Source organism: Chlamydotis macqueenii, chromosome 7, assembly GCF_036417535.1.
Source record: "Chlamydotis macqueenii isolate bChlMac1 chromosome 7, bChlMac1.mat, whole genome shotgun sequence".
Lineage (NCBI taxonomy): Eukaryota > Metazoa > Chordata > Aves > Otidiformes > Otididae > Chlamydotis > Chlamydotis macqueenii.
Genome location: NC_141562.1, coordinates 21,701,691 through 21,724,220, shown reverse-complemented (window position 1 = coordinate 21,724,220; position 22,530 = coordinate 21,701,691). Strand labels below are relative to the sequence as shown.

The following is a 22,530-nucleotide window of genomic DNA, read 5'->3' as shown; positions in this document are numbered from 1 at the left end:
AAACAAAACAAACAAAAAAAAACACGTACAGAAAGTTTGGAATTTTCTACAGATTACTATATAAACATCTGTTCAGTGCTTAACCTTAGCTGCACTCCAATATACCCTTCACTGGTAGTGACAGACAACAAATCTGCATATACTACAGAGCAATAAAGAGTGAAGAACAATCAACAGCCACATACAAACGAATGTATAAAAGAAACAAGAAATGGGGATATGACTTCTAACAAAAAAATTTAAAAATACAAGGCAATATAAGGTCTACTGAATCAAACTATGAGACCCGAAAGAAATGTCTTTTAATAAGTTAAATATTGCAATTCTAAAACATAGACACGCAGCAAGGAAAACCCATTTAGCTGTGTTATCTGGATGTTAGTGTTATATAGCATATCTAAAAACCATGGGTGTATTATTAACAGAAACAATAATAAAACTACATTTTTACAATAACTTTTCAGTGTCACTTTCAGTTTACTGACTGAATAAAACAGATTCTTAATAAAGAACTGTTGGATGCAGATTCTCCAACTATTGTAACTCAAAAGGTGACTAAATCAAATTTGCAGAAAAAGAACAAGTGCTTGGGTTTTCATTTACTTGACTTAAAACCCAGAGTAGAACTTGCAGGTTAACTTTGTACACCTGCTATTTTAAAGTTTCAGAATCTACAAGATATATGTGCTGTAGAGTTTCACTCACAGGGTTTAACATAAGAAATCCAGAAAACATGCAAAATGCATGTTTAAATATGGGTTTTTTGAAGGGTCACAGAATATATTTTGGACCAAGCTGTGAAAGCGTGTGTACTTTCTATAATATATATACCAAAACATCATTTATTAATAATGTAACGGCATTTACGTTTTCGCCTCTTAGTCTCCATCTCGTCATATAGATGAATTCCATAGTATGATCCTTCCCCATGATTTCTCCATTGCATAGTACATCCAGCTTAAAATACAACAGAACAAACAGTAAGACAAAGGGATGCAAAATTGTAATGTCTAAATGAACTCCAAAGTTAATCTCCAAAAATTAATCCCTCAACTCCTATTATTATACAATAACTCAATCAGACATGTATCTCAAACCTGGATAAATAAAACATACTGACAATAAACAATACTGCTATTTTTAGTAGTAGTATTCCACCTTATTTTTTCATTTTTGTGTTTTCAAAGGTGCAGACAGAAATAAGTCTGCTAAACGAGGCAGGAAATCACTAGCAGACAAACGCTCTCCGTATGTATCGGTAGTGCACACTATCTGTTTGAAGAAAAAGCCTTGTGCTGTATTTTGAAGGCTGCCTTGCTATGTCAACGCTCTTTCACATCCAAAGATTACAAGACAAGGGTCTTGTAATTTTCATTATTAAAATATAAATTATAAACTATTTTTTAAAATTACTTGAAAAATAACTGTAAATTACAAGGAAAATGCATTTCTAAGTATACAAACATGATTCTTCATTAACTAAAGAGAAAATTTTTAAAAAATTACTTTACTGTGAAAAATGACTGAATTAAATTGTATCATAGCACGTTATTTCTACCCTCCACTGAAAATGTTTGAAAATTCTTTCATTGCTATACCCATAATGTTTTTCTGGTTTTTAGAGGAAAAAAAAAAATTTGAAGAAAGCAAATACCATGTAACACAAGCCATTAAGATGCCAGAGACAGATTAAATTAGCATAATTAACAAAACATCTGGTCAGCAGATACTGTGATAAACTCCTGCACATAGCATTGCAATAACCTGTGCACCTAGCCTAATTCACCCCGACCTCTGACCAAAGCTGGGACGCTGCCACTTGCGCTAAAGGTAGCCTGCAGTTCATGGAGTCATTGACTCCTCTAAGACAACTAGCTGAAGAAATAGTCTGTGCTGAGGTCAAAATTCCTGTATCCCTGGGAAGAGGGAAAGCAGAGGCAAAAATCTCACACTTCCCAACTCCATCCTGCATCACAACTTCTGTCATGTTCGGAAGTTTGCCCAGGGAACAGTCTTGGCCGAGACTAAATCACTCACCGAGCAAAGATCCTCTATCAAATTCCACCTAATTCTAGAGAAGGTGCGTAAAAAGTATCTGCATTTTGAAAGACTGAAACAGTATTGCTCCTCACTTCTTCATCATTACTTGATAGGTTCTTACATCTAAAGAAAATGAAACCACAGAGTAATTTGGTCTATGTCTAGCTGATCTCTCCTTTTCCCCAGCAGCTACTAATGCAAAACTGTGACTTTTTTATTAGCCACATGGAAAGAGAAAGGATTTATTTTTTACACAAAAATATCAAAACCTAATGTATCTGTTTCTTCACAGGCGAGCAACAAACTGAAGTTACTAGAACTGTATGAGTTCCTTGATTAGCAACTTTAGTCAGTATGATAAAATGATCACTTCTCATTTATGGGCAGAAAATGTAACTTGTAATATTGAACAGTACTTAGTGATCGGGCTAAAAAAAATTCTCAGGTTCAAATATGATTAAATTTCTTAAAAACCTAATACTATACAGGGAAACAAAAACACAAGCATTGTTCTTGCAAATGTACCTCATAAGAACTTGGAAGTTTTAATTTTAAGCTGAGAAACTTTTTGATAGTTCCCACAGTCACTCGAGTAGAACAGCGGATAAATTTCTTCATTAAACCCTAAAGCAACAGCAACAAAACAGAAAAACTATGTTAGAAATTCTGAAGCATGTTAACAATCTTTAGTGCAAAACCAGCTGTAATTGATATTTTTTTCAACCAGTAACCAATTTTACTGCACTCTCTCCTAATTCATAATGGCACCATAGGTTCATTTTTGTTCACTTTTTTTTTTGCTAAATTTACATGACAAACAAGTTTATTTAACCCATCTCTAGTTCTAAAGAAATTTCCAAAGATACAGAAAGGAGGAAAGAAAAAACAAAAACACACCAGAATGACCAAAAGGCCCAGAAAAACTGAATCTAAGTGTCCGTGTTAGTAACATTGAGGGTCAAACAAATGTTAAATTTCTTAGAATTTCTTCAGTCCTTCCTAGAAAAAGGAAGTAAAAATATCCTCAAATAATCCAAGTAAAACAGAGGGAAGCTACAAATCTGAGACATGCTCTATTATCACAGATTCTGTGATCCAGAACCTAATAGTTTTGATTCAACAAGAAAGCTGCAAACCCGAGACTCCTCTATGGTGATGGAGATACAGATTTCTTACTGTATATAGCACAAACAGACAGTGATAACACAAACACGTGTTCTTGCTGAATCAAAACTTTCTTACTGTGTAAGAACTTCCAAAATTATATGTGTTATGTAGTACACAGAAAATACAAATAGTGTTTTATTAAACACATTTTTAGTATTTTTTAATTCTTGTTTTTGTCATTTGATAAAACATTTTTAAAATCTAAGAGCATTTCTAAACATGTTCTTCTAGCCTCAACAGCATTACATAATCTCCCCTTCACAACTAGAAACCAAAATATCCCTAATTCTTAAAACAGCAGTTAGCAGGTATTACTCTACACATTTTACAGATTGAAGTGTCCCGTCCAAGGCCACAGACATCACATCAGTTTCAGAATCAGGTTTACAGTTCAAAAGCTCTGGATCCCAGCCATTTGGTGCGCAAGATATCTGAAAAGTAGCTTCATGCTGACATGGTAAGACAGCAATCCTGAGAGTGTGAGGCAGCTCACCTACAGCTAGCTTTAAGTACCGCTATGGGATGCTGTAATCTGTTGCATAATGCAGTTATACACAGTCGAGGCTGTAGACTACAAAACTATAAACCATTAAAAAGAAAAGAAATCCACTACCACAGATGGAATTTTTCACAAAATTCCAAAATGCACTGAAATGTTGCAAACAAAGGGACCAAATAACCATGGAACTGGAGATGGGCCACCACATTAAAATGTATAGTTAATAGTTATAAAATGATCTGGTTCCCGTAAGATGCTATTCTGCCAACAATAACAACAGCACAGATTATCTTTACTACTTACTTTGACTACATTATCCCCTGACTGCCCATTGTTGCGTAAACAGTCGAGGCAGATGGCAATCTGTGGGTCACTCCTGTGGTAGTCTTTATCTTCTTCATTTTCATCACACTCCTCATCTGCTTTGGGTTTATCAGCTTTTGGGCTTTCATCTGTATAAATACAAAGATCATATTATTTAAGTGTAAAATAATTAAAAGTCACAGTAGCAACAAACACGTATTTAAAGTAATAGTTCATTTTCAAGAGTGTATTTTTTCTTGAAATTAACTTCACACAATTTTAATTCAGTGCATTCTTCAATCAATCAATTTACAAACCTCTGAAAACAAGGTTTTACTACTGACATTTTAATGTAATATGCAATCAACAGATTTCCATGTGACAGAAAATAATGAGGCTGATGGACCAACCACTAATGGTTATAGCTGTCTACTTCTGTTTGCGTCCAGTGATTAGAACTCTGCAACTGTGCATGCATCAAGATCACTCAACCACGCAAACCTACTCTATGATGTGGCAGTTCACTGCCACAGCATACTGCTTTTAAATAAACAGTGGAATAACTAATCCCAACACTTGTATATCAACGTAACATGCATAATCAATTCATATTAACCATCTGACACAATAACTCAGTGGAGACAAGTTTCTGAAATGTTATCATGAAGTAAACTAAGGGTAGATAAAACAACTTTCATCCACTTTTGACCTGGTCTAAGTCATGTCATTGTAAAACCTCCAGGTGTCTCTCTCCAGAAGGATTTTATAGCTGAATAGCCATATACTTATTTATTCCCCTTTCAAAATAAAAAAATGTAAGAAAAGAGGAAAGGTCCTCATTTTTTTGGCAGAGCACGTATATCCTATACAATCAGATATACCATATGTTAACTCTCCTCACTGATGCTGTTACATCCTCTGTTGATTCCTGGTTTTAAAATCTAACTCTTTGGAAAAGGTACCATGTCCTACAGTTTTCAAAGGTTTAGCATAGTTGAACATTTGAATCTTAGGATATCTAGATAAGGTTGCCATGTATGTAAATAATAACCATACAATGAGCCATAAAATAGAGTAATTTTACAAATTTGGAATACATATATAATAGGACTATTGTATACTGTTTGTTGTAATTATTTTTTTCGGTATCCTCAACTTATTTATATTGATTTAAAACAAAGGCTGCTCTCTGTTGGAATAAAACATTATCACAAGTAACTTGAATAGGCTACTTCTGCATTTCCCAAGAAACTTTCATATCAAATTCTGCTGCTTTCCTAAACTTACCAGAAACTTTTAATATCATTTAGAAGAGTCAAGATGAGAAGATACAATAAAAACCTCAATAAATATCAAGCTACGCTTAAGCTTAAAGACACAGTAATTAGTTCACTTCATTCCATTTACACTTTCAAGATGAGTTTTAAGCTACATTCATTGATTTTCTTTCCTACAATTTTGAAGTATTTGATAATTAAAAAAAGATTTGTCCACACATCCCTACTGGCTATTGATACATGTAGCTGAGTGTGTACTATATATATATTTTGTTCCTATCATTTGTTTGCAAACAGAATTTACAGTATCAAACTACAGATTATTTTTTTTCTTTTTGTGAAAGTCCAGGAAGCAAACTTTTTCAATCAAGGTGCAGTCTACCTGTCAGAAGCATTTGTCTGAGGAGTGTCTGCTTATGATTCACAGATTCTTTGGTAATGCAAACACATCCACAGCTTTCAAAGTTATCACTGCTGAGTAATGGAGGAAGATTCAGTTATGCAGGTTAAATACACTTGAAAGGCAAACCAACTACAGAACTAGGGAAATTAGCACATTTCCAATCATAAAATCATTACATGAACAGGTACACACACAAAAAAGGTGGCATCTTTCAAGGTATTCTGATAGAAATTCAAATGCTCCTCCATGTAAATGGCACCAGACTATTTACAAAAAAAATTCCTTGTAGATACTAAAATTAACAATGTTTGTACAGGCAGCCTCTAGAAATCAATGTGATGGTCCATTAGAGGCATGTAAAGTTCAATATGATAGAAGTTTAAAAAAAAAAAAAGAAAAGAAAAAAAAAGAAAAGAAAAAAGTCTCACCAAAATGGACTCTGTGTTCTCCAAGTCAAAAGCATCAAGCCAAGAACAGAAGACAGGAAAAGCAAATCAACACCCCACCCACCTCCACCCCTCTTTCCTTAAGGCGTAAATTGGCGTCTCATTTTTCTTCTCAACTTTCTTAAAACCTTGGAAATTGTGTACTTCTTGTGCATTTCTCAGATAGTCAACGTAAAACTGATCACCAGAGAATGAGTCAATGTAAAGCTGTTTGCCCTTTTCCTTCTCCAGTTCAGACTGGAGAAGAGCAACACTTTTTTTTTTCTCTGTACCACAGTATGCATCCTATCATCATCCATGAATTCTCTCTAGCAACCACTCCGCTAGTGGAGTCATCAGTGCCTGAGATATGCTTTGTGGTTTGGGTTTTTTTATTTCTGATATGAGAAAATTGTAAATCCTGGGATTCTTTTTTTTTTTTCCCCCAGATCTCAGATGCTAAGGCTGGAGAACTGTGTTGTGACCCGTGGTATGCTACGTAACTGACAGACTCTTAAACTAGACTGACTATGTGATTGCAGGGCACAGTATTGGCAACTGAAACTGTCCCTTCTTACTCAAATTATTCTCATCAAATAATTTATTCTCAAGCAAGATTCTAAATGCTTCTTTATGGCAGAAAATAGTTTATATGCTTATAATTTGTCTTAATAAGGCTTTCAAATGGTTTATAGAATCAAACTTCCATAGCACAAGGGCAGAGTCACTAAGAGAGCCGAATATATCTGTAACTACTTAAAAGTATATTTTGAGAGTTAGAGCCTTCCTCTGATACACAAAACAATCCAGTCACTCATTACGCTTAGTAACTGATCTCCATTAGGTTTACTATTACATTATGGGTGGAAGGTAAGAACCAGAAGAATAAATTGGTTAAAAGTAAGTCACATTCTATGAGTTTGCAAATTATGTTGGTTTTTTTTTTTTTTTCTATCTGTGTATACAGCGGCAAATCATTTTCTAAACTGTCACCAAATCTACATTTCATAAAAATATATTGTAAATATTTTAAAAAACAAATAGGTATACATTACACAGCATGTTGTAGTAAACTAATATAATTTCATCTGAACTATCCTGCAGTTCTTCATTTAATTATGTAACAAAGAATCTTGTGCCTTATAATGGATGCCAAATGCAAAGCAACAAAACTACTGAGAAAGAAAATGAAATGTTATGAAGTTGAAAAGAAGATATTATAAACAACTAAATGCAGAAGAGTATTAGAAGACGTTTACTTGACAGTGATCCTCTACTAAAAACAGCTATTTCTTGAGCTTAGAAGAGCCTTTCAAAAATTCTTAAAAATGCCCAAATCAAATACGCTATAGTGCCAAAACTTTGATGTCAAATTAAAGGGGCATAAAAACAGTCGGATGCAGCCCTCACTTAGCACCCTCAATACTGAGCTCACTAAGTTCATAGGTCAAAAAAAGAAAAAAAAAAAAAGAAAAAAAACACCCACATTTTTGAATCTATACAAAACAATTGTTTAGCATGTGTGGAAAACTGTTGTAGTACTTGTCATAACTATTTCTTGACAACCTCCTACTTAACAGCTGGTCAAATTCAGTAACAGCAAATAATCTGTAAAAAACTCAAGTAGTTTTGCATCTTGCTGTATTAAGGAAATTAAGAATTCAAGTAGAAAATTGCATAAGTGTTGAAAGTGAGAGCTTAGGGAAATGCAAGTAAGAATAATGGTAAAACAGTTAGTGTTTATAAAACAACTGGTTATGGATAAGCAGCAGTACATGAAGGCCCAGACTACATTTACATAGATTTGTTACGACTTTCTGGAGTTATCTTTGAATTCAGCAAAACCAATGTATATGTATAAGTGTTTGAAGAAACAGGGCTTAATGAGCAATGTTACTTAACATTCAGAGAAGAGAGGGGAAAAAAAAAAAAATCATCACCTTGTCCATTTTCTTGAGGTTTGTTTTTCTTCCAAAATTCGATCTCTCGCTGCAGTTCCTCTAGTGAACATCAAAGAACAGTAATGTGAATTTTTAAATCAATACTACAGGTATATAATCAGAAATAGCCATATGCCCTCCATAAACCCAAACAGGTACCCGAAACCAAATCAGAAACTTACGTTCTCGAAGTCCAGGCACCAGCTTAAATATAATTTCCTCTAAGGTGTTATCCAGCCTTTCAAAGAGAGAAAAATAAATTTCACATTAAGCAGAAACTAGCTATTTTCAGGCTTTAAACAACAAAAACTGCATAATAAAATGAATTGCGTATTTTTGGTAAATACTACATAATGTAAACCCAATTGATTTTAGCTTGAAGAGACAACATGCACTAAAGCTTATCTCAACCACCTCTGGAATTGATTTATTTTAGAAGTAACCAAGGAATTTATATTTTTTTTTAATGTAAAAAGACAAACATGAAGCCAAAGAGAAAAAAACATTATACTCTAAAATTTTCATTGTTTTAATGTATGTTACGTGCAAAAAATTATATTACTAAAAAGAACAAACCGGAAAAGTAATATCCAATTTTAAGGTCCAGGTCAAGAGCAGTAGGCATGAAAATTATAAACTCCATTATCATATCAAGTGTTCAAGTGCTTTGGAAATAAAGCTGTTGTGAAAAACTGAACAGACTATTCCCTACTCATTACAACACAGACAAGCCAATCTTGGCAGGATAAAGAAGACCGCAGAGCATCCATGCTGCTCTGGCTAGACAGTTCTCAGTACCCAGCCTAGTTCATTTAAACTATTTAAATCTGCCATGAGCTTGTCTACCAGATGACAGTACACAGCACAGGCATGTCCTCCAATATCCTCATATTAGTGCCAGAAATAGCTATGACAGTCCCCTCCAGAGGACACAGTGCATTCACCTTTGCTGCTATAGCTAAAATATTTTTCTTCCCTTTTCTCTGAATTTTACCTACTCTCCTATCCATTTAATTTATCACTCACTTTCTAGTTCCACTTTCTTGCCCTGTTTCACTTATCCCTCGGTTTCCTCTCTCATTCTGTTTATTTTCCCTTTCTGTCCTCTGTCCTCTACATCTTCTCATGTGAACAGTAACTCCCACTGTCCACAGCCTAAACAAAAATCCATGACAAAACAAAGTACTAAGTAATATGGCCAGAGAAATGAAATACCTTGAGATTCAATCAGAAGCTATAACATGATAATTGCCTTTAGTTTAGACATTCATAACATTAGAATATTCCTATTTAAGCTATGACCATGATACATTTTTTAATTTCTGCTTCCTATAAGGACAAAACCAAGCAAACAAACAAGAACGTAGCAAGTGAAATGGACCCACTCTAAACCAAAGCAGCATGGAGAGCACTTCCTCACAAATAAGAAGAAAAGCAAAATCATGGATGTCAGAGCACTTATCTTCTGATAGATGACAATATAAGTCTACCTTTCCAAATGGTATGGTATCTGTTTTAGCCTCTCCTCTCAATTTCTAATGCAACTAGATGGTACAAGTTCCCACACTAGAGCACTGGGAACTTAGGAACCTGTTGTGGAAATGGAACTCATTTCACATTGTAAGAAAGCACCAATCTTCATAACGTATTCATTAAGAGAAAAGAAATAAGGACTTCAAAAGAGAACATTACTACCTTAATTCAAAATCCCACTAATCATTTCTCTGAATGGTATAATACATGCTGTTTTTCCTAACTTATTTTTTTAAATTCCCACTTAGCATTTCCTAATTTGTCTTCATTGGCCCAAAAGTCACTGGTAATGCAAACATAGGAAGAAAACCAGTGTACTTAGTAATTTTACAATGCTAGCAGCAAGAACTGGCTTCATACTCTAGTCAATGCCTTTATTTTCTTTCAAAAATGAAAAAAAAAAAAAAGAGCTATTTTGTCCTTATAAATGCAGAACAAAACCACACTTATCTGATCTTTAAGTACAGGGAAAGGAAACTTAAACTAGAGAGAAAGAAGAGGAAGTTATAAAAAGATTATAAAAACATTTTACAGTGTTCCTATTATCCATGCCTATGAGAACTCTAACAAGATTCGTATTTCTGTGACTCGGCATCAAACTCATTCCAAAATGAAACCACTTGACATAACTCCAGAGTTAGTCTCACTCAGTCAATATGACACTTCCTGTTAAAGCTGAAACAAGAGCATTCACATTTGAGACACACCTCTTTCCACCCCCGCATCTTCCAACCTCCAAACCAGAATATATAGAAAGAAGAACCAAACATTCATGTCTGCTTCATATTGTTTCTTTTTTCACCTCTTCTAAAAGACTGAATGAGTTATAAGATCAAAGCTACTCTCTGATAATTGCTAATTATCTGATGTGAAGCAAACGAAGACTATCACTCAGGAAAACTTGCATCCAATGATGCATGCTACCAAGAAAAAAAAAGAAGCCTGCCTTCATGGTATAACCAACTGAGGCCCAACTAAATACTGCTGATGCAGAATTCTGCTAAATCAGGAAAGGAAATTCTAGAATTTAACAAACTTCCTGGATTTTCATTTTAGAGCTCCACGTTGAATTTCAGGCTTAGGCTTACAGTTTCAACAGACCCTAAGTGCTACCAACTAAAAGATACATCTGAAAAACTCACATAGGTATGAAGTTATTCAGAATTGAGTTTATAAAGTATTTTATAAAGTTTATCTCTAAGATCTCAATTAAAAATATTATCCAGAATGTTCAACGCCATTTCTCAGAAAATGACTGCATTCTTGAGCAATGATGGGGCTGGTCTCTACAGCCAGTCTAAGACACGTATTAAATTATGTAGGCAACATCCAAAAAAGATAATTCCATTACATTGCTCATGTGCCCTTCTGATTATTAGTTTAGCAAATGTTTAAAACTGTTTCATAAAATACAACCAGCAAACTACTAGTTATATGCAGTTTGTTGGCAAACAAAGCCAATTACTCTAAAAGGAGTTTCAGGAAATAATTGCAGAGAAAATAGCTCTTCCCACATTTCTGGCTTGTGGTCTCAACTTTTCTCACCCTTTTATCATTTCCTGCTTAAAACATATTATTATTTTACTAAACATCTACTAGATGTTTCAGAAAATGTATTTTTCAGCTCCCATGAAATGGTCCTGTCAGAATAAAAGAAGTATTTCTAAAATGTTTTTTTTTTCCCAGCTTATTAGTAGCCTTATGCACTCTGTATAGCATCTTCTGTTACAGCCGACACAGCACCTCAGACATTGACAGGAGATAAGAAAAATATTTATGGTAAACATCTCCAGAAGTCCTTGTAGTCCTGCCTTTCCAAAAACATTCAGACAATGAAGACTTAAACCTTAAGACTTACAGCCTTTAGAGTTGCTGGATTTACTCTCTCTCACCTATCCTGTTGTTACATAAATGCAGCATGGGAATTGCTCTGCACACACATATCCTCATTAAAATTAGGCAAACTGTAGCAAACACAATGACATTAGGAAATAATACAAACTAATAATATGGGGGGAGGGGAGTTGGTGGGTGGAGAGACTGTTGGGAGTGAGGGCAGGGAGTCGCCTCATCATTTTAGGAAAATATGAAGTCCTTCCACTTATGACGATGTTTTAAAATTTCTCTGTACTATACTTGAAGGATGGCTATCACCTTTGTTTCAACATAACATCACTAAAAGAGAATCCAAAATTTCAAGAAAAATAATTGTTTAAACAATTATTATTGTGATATAAAAATATGAACTCTGAGGAAAGGGCATATTCAGTGTCAAAACTTTCTTTCATCAGTGTATTTTCTTTAATCTGACAGCAGATTTCAATTCAGATTAGTAGATCTACGCCCTGGAAAACATTCAGTTATTTGCATGATTCATTTTCTACATTGCTCTAAGAAGAAAAAAAGGTTACATACAGTTTGGACTGCCCTAAATAATTTGAAAAAAGAAACTCCAGAATTTATTTACATGTAAAGAATAAAAGGTATTTGGTTTGTTTATTTGTTTAATAGAGGTATTAAAATATTTATTTTAATTTGTACAATATACTCAGCCTTTCTGTGTCTTTCCCTTACCTTTCCTCCTTTTATTATATCTGAAAAAACTTGGTTTACATTTTATCAGGAGATGAGAAACTGACAATCTATGACCAAGAACTGTTGATACATGTATTACACAAATACGCAAAAAAAAAAAAAAAATTCCTTTTCAGGATAAAGATATTAAGAATTTTTTTTTCTTCCATTTCAGCAAACATTGTGCAATATCATCTTACCTTAACATTTCTAGTGGATTGGTCTCATGCACTTGGTTGCCACACCTGGGACAGTCATTGCTGTCTTCAAAGTGTTGAACAATGCAAGTCTTACAAACTGAGGGACAGGAAAAAAAAAGAAAAAAAAAAAGAAAAAAAAAAAAACTTAGTCTAAGATCTAAATAATATTGTTTGAACATAATCTGATGATACCAGCTAACTACTTCATGCATCAAAGATAAAAGAGTATTATTTTAAAGCAAGTAACTACAATGTCTGTTCATATCCACTTCTTGTTCCTCAAAGCCATAGCTAGTTGCGCTCCGGCGAGACACTGAGTTCAGCAGAACAGGTTAGACAAGCGCTGCTTTAAAGTATGCAGTATTGTTACTACTTATAATACTGCCAGCATCATAAAATGCAACACCCATACCATGTAGCACATGTGAGGAGCAGGTTCTGAGAAAATGCATGCTGGGGAGCTCTAGCCCAGAAGAGCTCATCATCACTTCAGGTGATTTGAAAATCACTGCACATTATTTTCTTTCCAACAGTGCTGCTGGCAACTGAAACTACTGTTGCAAACACTCCTTGTAAGAGAAAACTTCACAGAAATTGGACACAAGTTCAAAGTGCCTATGGTTCCCTTTTGACATAGTACATTCAAAAGCAATAACAGAACTTACAGTAAGCATTTAATACTTGAATCTTATAATGAAAAATCAGGATCATAACCATGGCAAGTATAAACAAACTCAAACCAATGTGAATTTAAAATCCAAAAATCTGAACTTATACAAACCAAGGTGCTACATGACTGTTGCTTCCAAATGATTAATTGCAGACTATAGACTTCACTGCCATTAGTAAGAAAATAGAAGCCAAGCGGATGAAAACAAATATACCTGCTATTATTACTGCATTACAACATTCTGGATGGAGATAAACCCCATCCTCTCTTTATTATTACTTCACCTAAACTGAAGTGAGAACTGCAAATTCATCAGTAAACGGACTGAAAAAATAAATAGACTGCTGCAATTGCAATATGCTTTCTGCTGAAACAGTGTAATTTCTTTCATCAATTATCTAAAGAACTAAGAGTACCTCTAAAACAAGCTGGTAAACCCTAATTATATGACAATCCTTAAGGAATCTTGAAATTCCTTTAACAAATCTCACCTAAAGAGCGAAGCCTGCAGTTATTTTTGCCTTGGTATGCTCAGAAGAGTTACTACAAATCAGCTGATGCTGATAATGCAGACACATTAAACCTCTGTGCAGGTGGTTTTTCCAACTGCTTTAAAACACTAACCTAAGGATATTAACTTCATAGCTTTCGTTGAAGCTTTGATAGACTGCAGAGCTTGCTGGTGGGTTCCTGGTGCTCTCCCCAAGCTAAGTGGCTCTAGCAGTGCTGGATGCAGGGCAGATTTCTGACGATCTGCTAAAAGGAGCTCAGGAAGCCCATGAGTCCTGCCAAACAAGCCCAGCACGTGGGGTACAGTGCTGTCCTCTGCACGTGGGGATTCTAAAACATCCGAGAACACTGATGCTGTAAGAGCACTGTTCAGCCCTCAGAGTTTGAGTGAATTTTTTCTTAATCTCAAGTTGTGAGGTATTTAGCACTGGCACACAGATGCAAGAACCTGTAATCACAGAACTCTTCTTGTATCACAGATATTTTATAATTTGTTAAATTACTTGACTTAATTGACTTTTACACACATATTCCCTAACACTTCCACAAGGTAAGAAGTTTAGTACAAAGCAGCAAATGTGATGTTTTATATGTACAACATTTCTTCACTTTTCTATATACTTTTTATAACTAATACTCCTAAAACTAAACATTTTGCTACTACACTTGCAGAACATAAATAATTTCATCCCCCATATAGAAGCCCTCATGCAAGCCCAACAGAGCATTTAAGAACACGCTTAAATTAAAGCACAGGTCCCAGTAATTTTTAAAATACATATAGTTAAGATTGCTGTAATCTTGCCTCATTAATATGACTGAGACTCTCCTCTAGAACTGAAACTAGCAGAAGTTATCCTTGAAATTGAAAAGATAGGAAGATTCTCAGCTCAAAGTTTTTCTTAAGATGTAGCATCTGCACACGTTCAATCCAGGGGCAAACATCACAAGGTGGAATTCTTTAGCTGATCAGTAGCTTCTCAGCCATCCCAGCTCCCATAACTATCTGAACTATCTTTCCTTCTGCCACCCACCTGAAATACAAAGCAGAGCAGGGAGCAAGTGAAGGCACAGTTCAGTTCCTTCACTAATCAAAACCCAGCCACATACACACAATGATGTAACGGGGAAGAGGCACAGGCAGTAAAATATATACAAAAATCATCTCTCCAAGAATATCAATCACTCATTTCTTAAATGAATGGCTAGCTGGATAAGGGTTAGAGCTTTCTGATTTCAACTAGCTACGCCAAGATTAAACAGAGGTGGCATGTTTTTTCATTTCTTCACCTACATCTATTACAGACATTTTTAACTGCGTTGTTTGCTTTAGCTATCACAATTATTTTTTTCTTTGCACTTTACCTTAAGGTGGTTTAAGCTTTGTAAGATTTTAGTGTAAACTGATAAGAACGTGACATTGCTCACCAAAAGGTGTCACGAATCTGCTCTGCAGTGCTCCCTTTAAAAGAATATCCTGATTCTAAGCATTTCCAGCACCTTCAAAGGCAACAGTGTACCCTCATTTCAGGAACACAGCCCTGGAGAGGAAGGAGTGTTGTATAGTAACATGTAATAAACAAAAAGCCCTCTCACCTGTAGCTAGATAACAGGGTGCACACTTGATCCTTGAGGTCAGGAAGTGTCACAAATGGGTTTCAGAGTCACAGATGAAGAAGCAGCAACACTTTCCCAAAGTTACTTTTTGAACAGGCATCGCCATTAAGACATAATGCTCTGTAAAAACACGTACTGAGGAACAAATAGAAACCCTACAGGTGTCCAGATCTGAAGTAGTTGCAAGCAGCTGCCAACATCATTCAAGTGCACAGGTAGAATGTGATTAGCTGGCCAACCAACATAACGTAATATTCTCCAGAAATGTTCTTCCTTATCTTCAAGCTCTAATTACTGTACCTTTACACTTTTGATACTACCAATAGTCCCAAAGATATATAAAAAAAAAGCTCCATCTAAAACATGAGCATGCCATGTCATTTGAATTGAAAAAAACAGCAGCTAATAACATTAATATGAAATTCTGATACAGTGTTAATGAGAAAGCTAGGATGAAGTAAGCTCTTCTTTCTGAAACAGGCCATCCTGGTATCAAACCATCCATTTATCTTGCTCTTCTTGAGAAGAGCAAATCTTAAAAAGGTCGTACTCTGAACATGACACGAAAATCAACACAGAAGACAACATGGTACAAAACCATGACGGAGAAGGCTCTTTAACTGATAGTCACATGTATTATAATCACTGTACAAAAATGAGAAATATTTCAAACAGAAGACCATATGCAGACATAGTGGCTAAACTGCATTTAAATTTATTTTATAGAACCCAGAGATTTTTAGAAAGAAGATAGTCTAGAAAAGGAAACATCAAGAATGGAAGTAGTTACCATAGGTTTCTCAATAATCTCCATTCATTAATGGAGGAGATGCCTTCTCCCTATTTATCAAAAAAAAAAAAATCAGGACATTTTTTAGGCATGAGTCTTCTACATTATTGAAGTAGAGAAGATCAAAGCAATAAAATGTAGAAATACCAACTCTGCGTGAAGTAAACCAAAGGACTAAAGAGGTCCTAACCAGAGGACTTAAATCTATTAAATCAAATGTCAGGTATAGTAAAAGTCTGAAACAAACGTCCCAGAATAAGCGCTTCCTGGATGACTTCAATGAGAATGATAATAACCATATTCTGCCCAAGCTTCTCACGGAATCTGTCAAATGTGCTACTGCCAACTGAGTTCTTCAACTGCAGCACCTGGTATCTCGTAATCCCGGTGTCTATACTGTGCTGAAGATGGAGATGATACACTACTTCTGTCAGGAGAAACTGCACAGATTAGTGGTGGGATGACAATACTGACGAGAACCGCAAGGTTTAGAATGAGCTGTTATCTCAGAAACTCCATTAGTTGAAGAACCTCAGTTTAAAGAATGTGGGGAAGAAAAGGCTAAGAAGTAGTAAGATGATGAAATTGTGAAGTCTAACACAGTCGTGAATAACAGCCATATGGAAATTCAACTGAAAGTCTGGCTGAGGTAAGTAACATCAAGGTTTGGTTTACTCTAGACCTTTTCCAACATGACTTCACAGAAACTGAGTTTAGAGATAACTCTTTTTCAATGGAGAATGGCAAGGGAGATAGAGTTCCTCAGCTGCTAACTCCTATAATAAAGGAAGGGAGTGGTCTTTAATTTTTTTTTTTTTGTAAGCCTCCTGTCAAATAGAAAGAGCAGCATCTCTATGGAGTAAATCCTTCTAACCTAACATCAATTTTAAAGAATAAAAAAAAAAAATGGGAAAAATGGTGTAAAAATAGCTGGTATTGGTCAATATTAATTTTGGAACTGATAAGCCTAACCCCTAGCCTGCTCTTATTTGCGAAATTTTTAGCAATGGAGACTCTAAGAGGATTAGCACAAAAATGCTTCAAAAGGAGTACCAGTGGCTTTATATCAATACCAGAGTGGTTTTTTTTTTTTTTTTTTTTTTTTGTGTAAGCAACTAGCACTAGCCTCCTCCAGAAAGCACTTCCCCGTGTTTTAAGAAAGCTATGTCTGAAATTCTTTGAGGAGAATTTAATTCCCTTCACTTGCTCTTAGAATCTCTGCTCCATTCGCGTCAGAGAAGTTCCTGAAATCTACGATGAGATGACACTGATCTGACTGCTTTCAAAAGGACTAATTGATTTCTCTTGTAAAGGTATTTTAAACTTGGCTTTGCTAGGCCTTTTGTTTGTTTTCCGAACTAAAGACAAATAGGACCTGAGCTATAGCTTTCATTTATACCTAGAAGAAATTTGAAATTATTATTATGCAGTAGAACTCTATGCCCCAGGACAGATAACTAATACACTTATTTAAATTCAGATGATTGACTCCCCCAAACCGCCCAAATACTAAACACTGCTAAACATAAAGCCTGCTAAAATCCACACTAATTTGAAGAAATATTTATAATATAAACCAATCTATGGAAAGGAACTGAATTAGTCTGTCTGAATATATTTATATGCTCTCTTCATGTATTTTTTGAGAGACCATGTGGGCTCCAAGAAAGAGACTAATGATCTCCAGTGTAAGAGACGTCTTTGAGCAGAATATACACAGACAAAGCATCATAAGGAACCACGAATCTTAAACCAGTCCTACATGTATGCATTCCCCACCTCAACAAACATACAGATCTCAGTAAGTCTTTGTGCAGCCAGCTCAAATTAGATCATCTCATACCATGAAAAAAAACCCTTGAAACTGTAAATCAACAGTGTAGTAATCTAAAACAACTTTTGCTTTTTGTGATGTAAAGTTGTGGTGCTGTGAGGATCTGCCTGTCAAAACTAAATGTGATTTACCGATAGCAATGTGAAAGTCAAAAATACACAAAAATTCTAGCATTCAAGAATAATGAACTGATACGTGATACTCCTAGTAGGAGGAGGATCATCAACCAGTATTTTCAGATATGATAGGTATAATCATCTTCTGTTATTCTCAATATAAAACACTGAACATTTTTGAAAGCCTATCACTTTGAAGTTTCAGAGAATGGGATTAAGTCTAAGTATTGTGTGAAAAGGGTGGAAAAGGGAATCTTTAAACACAACTAAATTACAGAAATACTTAATTCACCACCTTAGCGTGGTGAGGGCGGAACTAAACCCAGAATCCTTTAATACATCCAGTATAGACTACCAAAATGACATGGTTTCACTTGCTTTACTGTAGGTCATGGTGTGACAGCAAACATGCAAAAGAAAGCAGCTTAACCAAGATGTACACAGTCTGCAGAATTCTGAGGTACGTGCTACACGTGCCAGTGAAATGAGGACTTGAATTTCATGGTTGTACTACAACACCTTGGATGAGCCACAATAAAACTTAAACTCACATAAGATGATTTACTACAGCTGATTGAAGTACTTGTGTGGCATATGCTAACTGGCTGGCAACCATAACGTACTACACAATGCTCTGTTTTCCAGTACAGAGATATCTGGTTCACACATTCTTTCAGATCTTTGTAACTAGCTGAAAGATACAGATACAAGTGTCAGGACTGTGCTGTATGTCATCTTATGCAAACAAAAAGAGTACATATCTTGTGCATATCTACACTCATATTGTTTAATGACAAGACTCTTCCTAGGTTATTTTTTAAATGCCAGTTAACAAGGTACCTAAATAAAACTTCATATTGTGTTTTTTTAAACAGATTATTCCACAAGAGAAAGCATCATTAGTTAATTGTGGGACAAATTCTTTGTCAGAACTCATTGGCTGAATTCTTCCAAGGATCTCCTCTCTCAAATTTAATCACTCTCTGTTCCAGTGAGCAAAGGAGGGGCACAGGATATGCACAGATAGTGGAACACCAAACCCATTTTGGTGACAGCACAAAGATGTAACCAGTCATTTGGTCTGTTTAATGAAGTATTTAGTTAGCTATCTTAAACCTGCCTTAAAAGCACTTACTTTTAGGGAAAGTGTCTGCATAAAAACAGGACAGAGAACTTCAATACACTTAACCATCCTTCTCAAAAACTATACATGTGAGACTACTCCACTGTTAATTACAATTACCAGACACAGTCAGACTGAATTTCCTTCTGTGGAAAGAGAGAAATAACTTCAGTATGTGGTAATCAAGAAAGACTTTTTGGGTTGAAATACTGTATTTCAAAATAAGACAGATCTGCTAACCTTTAAGATTTGCTACACACCATTAACTGAAACTTCTCCAGGAGGAGCATGAAAACAGTTCAGCTTGCTTGTTTGAGAGTGGGAAGTTTTGCTGCAGTAAAGTTCTTTTGGGAGCTCCTGGTGAGAGCATAAGTTTTAAGCAAAATCTGAAAAACACTCTGGTTGCAAGAAAGGTTTCTATCAAGACAGAGAGGTTTCAATATCAAGGTTTGATACTGAAAATTACATTTCTTGTCATTTTCCTGTGTGGAAGGGAATTTCTGAAAGTTCCCAGACTGCATTCGTTGACAATTTCTTAAGGTAAATATTAGAGAGCAGTAATGCACCAATTTATCTGCTGCTCATAAACAGGGTAAAACTGATGATGAATACAGCCACAGACAGCAGCTTGCCTTGCAGCGACCACAGGATGACCAAGTTCGGCATCTCAAGGAAGGATACAAAGTTAAACAGCAGAGTCAGGATTCTGAGCTTCAGGAGTTCAAGCTTGTTTAAGCAACTGCTAGCCAGATTTCCCAAGGAAGCTGTCATTAGAAAGGTACTTAGGAAAGCTGGCTGGTTTTTCCTGAAGGAAAATTTATTTAGACCTCAAGAGCTAACCAGCCCATTGCAGAGGGAATTTTGTCAGAAGAACTGCTTAGTGCACAAGAACTGCTTGGTGCATAAGCTTCTTAATATGCAAAACCAGAGCATATTAGAAGTGGAAATAAGGATGGGAAACAAAAGGATATAAAATCATTGTTCTGGCACTTAGGGACGAAATAAGGAAGGCCAAAGCCCAGCCATAGCTAAAGTTGATGAGGGATGTAAGGACATAAGGGGATTCTGCAAGTAGGCTCATAGCTGAAGGGAGTTCAGGCAAAACGTGGGTCTGTTAATGAATGAGGGAAACAGCTTAGGGATAGATTGTATCGAAAGGTTTGACGTCTGTAGCATCTTTTTTTTTGCTTTGGTCTTCGCAGGCAGAGCCTTATCCCAGATCTCCACGCATACCAGCACAATTTGGGAAGGAGAGGATTGAGCAGCAGCCAGGGAGCAGCAGGTTAGGGCCTACTGAGAAAAGCTGGATGTATTCAAAGCTACAGGCCAGGTAGGATTCACTAAGCTGAAAGCTTATCACCATAATCATGGTGATCATGGGAGGTGCCCGATGACTGGAAAAGGGTAGTATGTTATGCCCACCTCTAAGAAAGATGGGAAGGATGACCCAGGTAACTATAGCTAAACCACGGCAGATCACATCAAGTCCATGTACAGGACAAAAATGTAGACAGGAATAGGCAATACTGATTTACCACAAGCAAATCATGGTTGAGGCCGGTAGGTGATCTAGTAACTGCTATTCAAATGGTGTAGGCTGTTATAGGAGTGACAGAGCCCAGCTCTTCTTGCTAGTGGCAAATAGTATCACAAGGAGCAAGGGTCACAAGTTGTTGTTTGGTAGGACATTGAGAAAAACTTCTTCACTAGGTAAACAGCGTAGCACTGGAAATGGTTATCAAGAGAGGCTGTCGAGACTCCACGCTTGGAAATTCACAAGTCAACTCTATAAAGCCATGGCTTGTCCCAGTTGGCAGTGTTGGCAACTAACCTTCCTCATGCATGAAGCTGGCCTAGACAACCTCCAAAGATCCCCTCCAACCAACATTTCTACAATTGTGTAAACAGTCTGATATTTTTTAGGACACTGAAGAGTGTTCCCGAGGAAAGTTTATTTTCCAAGTTTTGTAAGCCCACACTGTACTAAACCACGGAATCATGCAGGAGACAGATGATGGTACATGCCCTTTAGCTCACATCTAGCCTGCTTCAACCAGCAGTTCTTAAATAACCTTGAGAACTGTCTAACAGACTAGAAAAAAAAGGTCTAAGTCCATAAGACAAAACCATTCTGTTGCAAGTAACAAAAAAGAAACAGAGTACTGAATTTGCAAAATAATTATTTTGCAGTAATATAAGCATTTCCTTCCTAACAGAGTTAAGAAAGCTTGTACTGCTGATGCCCAAGTTGCACTTATTATTCCCAGTAAATGGTGGAATTGTCCATCCAACATTTACAAAAACCCCATCAGAAACTTCTCTTACTAAAAACGCACACATTTCTCAGAGCAGAACTTTACTACTTTACATTTTTCAGCAACACAGAAGATGTGAATTAACTGCTAACTGATTTGGTTACTATTGATCACATTAATTCCTCTATGATCACTGGAGAGCATCTATGTCAATACGTGCTTTTCATCTTGCCCAGAGTAATACACTGTACTCCCAGTGTCTAATGAATTTATGCTGTTTCTTAAACTGTTAATATCTGCAGACTTTGATCATTTGTGCAACACTGTTTTGAATTATGGCAATTAGCAGTACAAGATAAATACCAAAGGACAGTTAAAGTCGTTGTATTTTGTGGTAACTATTTAGCTATGACTGAAGAACTATACCTGCACTTCAAAAAAAAGTGTAAATATTTTCTAAAAGCCAAAGTGGAAAATAATTTATCAGAGTACCTTCCTGAATTCTGACATATAGAGATCATCTTTTCCTCTACAGACATAAGACTTACATATCATCACTTGAAGGTTTTCATTTTCCTTTCCATCATTGTAAGTTTCACATTTTGGCAACTAACCTTTGTTTTAAAGAAACATCACCTTCTTTCCTGCATGACCCAAACACGTGGCAGCTTTCCTGTGAGGAGAGCTGTGCAACTCTATGGAAGCCCAGTAAAATTCATGTGTGCTAATCTGGGAACTAGGCAGTAACAGAGCTGTCTCAGCGAAGGGCTCACAATCTACAAGTGAACAAAAGAAAGAGATGCTGCTGAGAAAAAAAAAAAAGCTCCTGCCATTATTGTTTTTGTAAGGGGAGCAAAAGTAAACAAACAAACAAATAATCTAAACAGAAAGATACCAGAAGTAAACCAATTTTTGTTGCTAAGCCTGAGCTGATTGCTGATGCAACTTTTTCCCCGCATCCCAACCTTTTAGAAGTTACTACTGTTCATTAAACTTCAATCATAAAAAAATAACTAATAATGGAATTTTTCTATTTCTTAAAAAAGGGAAAGATAACTCAGTAATAGCTAATAGACCTCTCTCCCTCCTGTTTTATGTCAAGTTCTTAGAAGGACGCTTTGCTTAACTTCTCTCCTCCTGAACCTAAATTCCTTTGCCAAGTAACCCAAATCAGAAGAATAATACCACAAAACACATTATAATCCTTAGCTGATATTAGACTATGAAAAAGTCAGTTCAACATTACTTTTCCCC

The 22,530-nt window shown here is 35.8% G+C and overlaps 1 protein-coding gene across 6 annotated transcripts in view; it reads right to left on the bottom strand.

The window, feature by feature from the left end:
* PCGF5 (polycomb group ring finger 5) overlaps positions 1-22,530 on the bottom strand; it is a 72,602-nt gene that overhangs the window by 13,096 nt on the left and 36,976 nt on the right. For all 6 annotated transcript variants that reach the window (XM_086751858.1, XM_086751856.1, XM_086751857.1 and 3 more), the window contains 6 exons: positions 12,362-12,458; positions 8,237-8,292; positions 8,055-8,114; positions 4,010-4,158; positions 2,566-2,664; positions 868-957 (listed from right to left, as the gene is read on the bottom strand). In XM_086751858.1, coding sequence (XP_086607984.1) covers positions 868-957; positions 2,566-2,664; positions 4,010-4,158; positions 8,055-8,114; positions 8,237-8,292; positions 12,362-12,458 — 551 coding nt within the window. The remainder of the gene's footprint in view (positions 1-867; positions 958-2,565; positions 2,665-4,009; positions 4,159-8,054; positions 8,115-8,236; positions 8,293-12,361; positions 12,459-22,530) is intronic.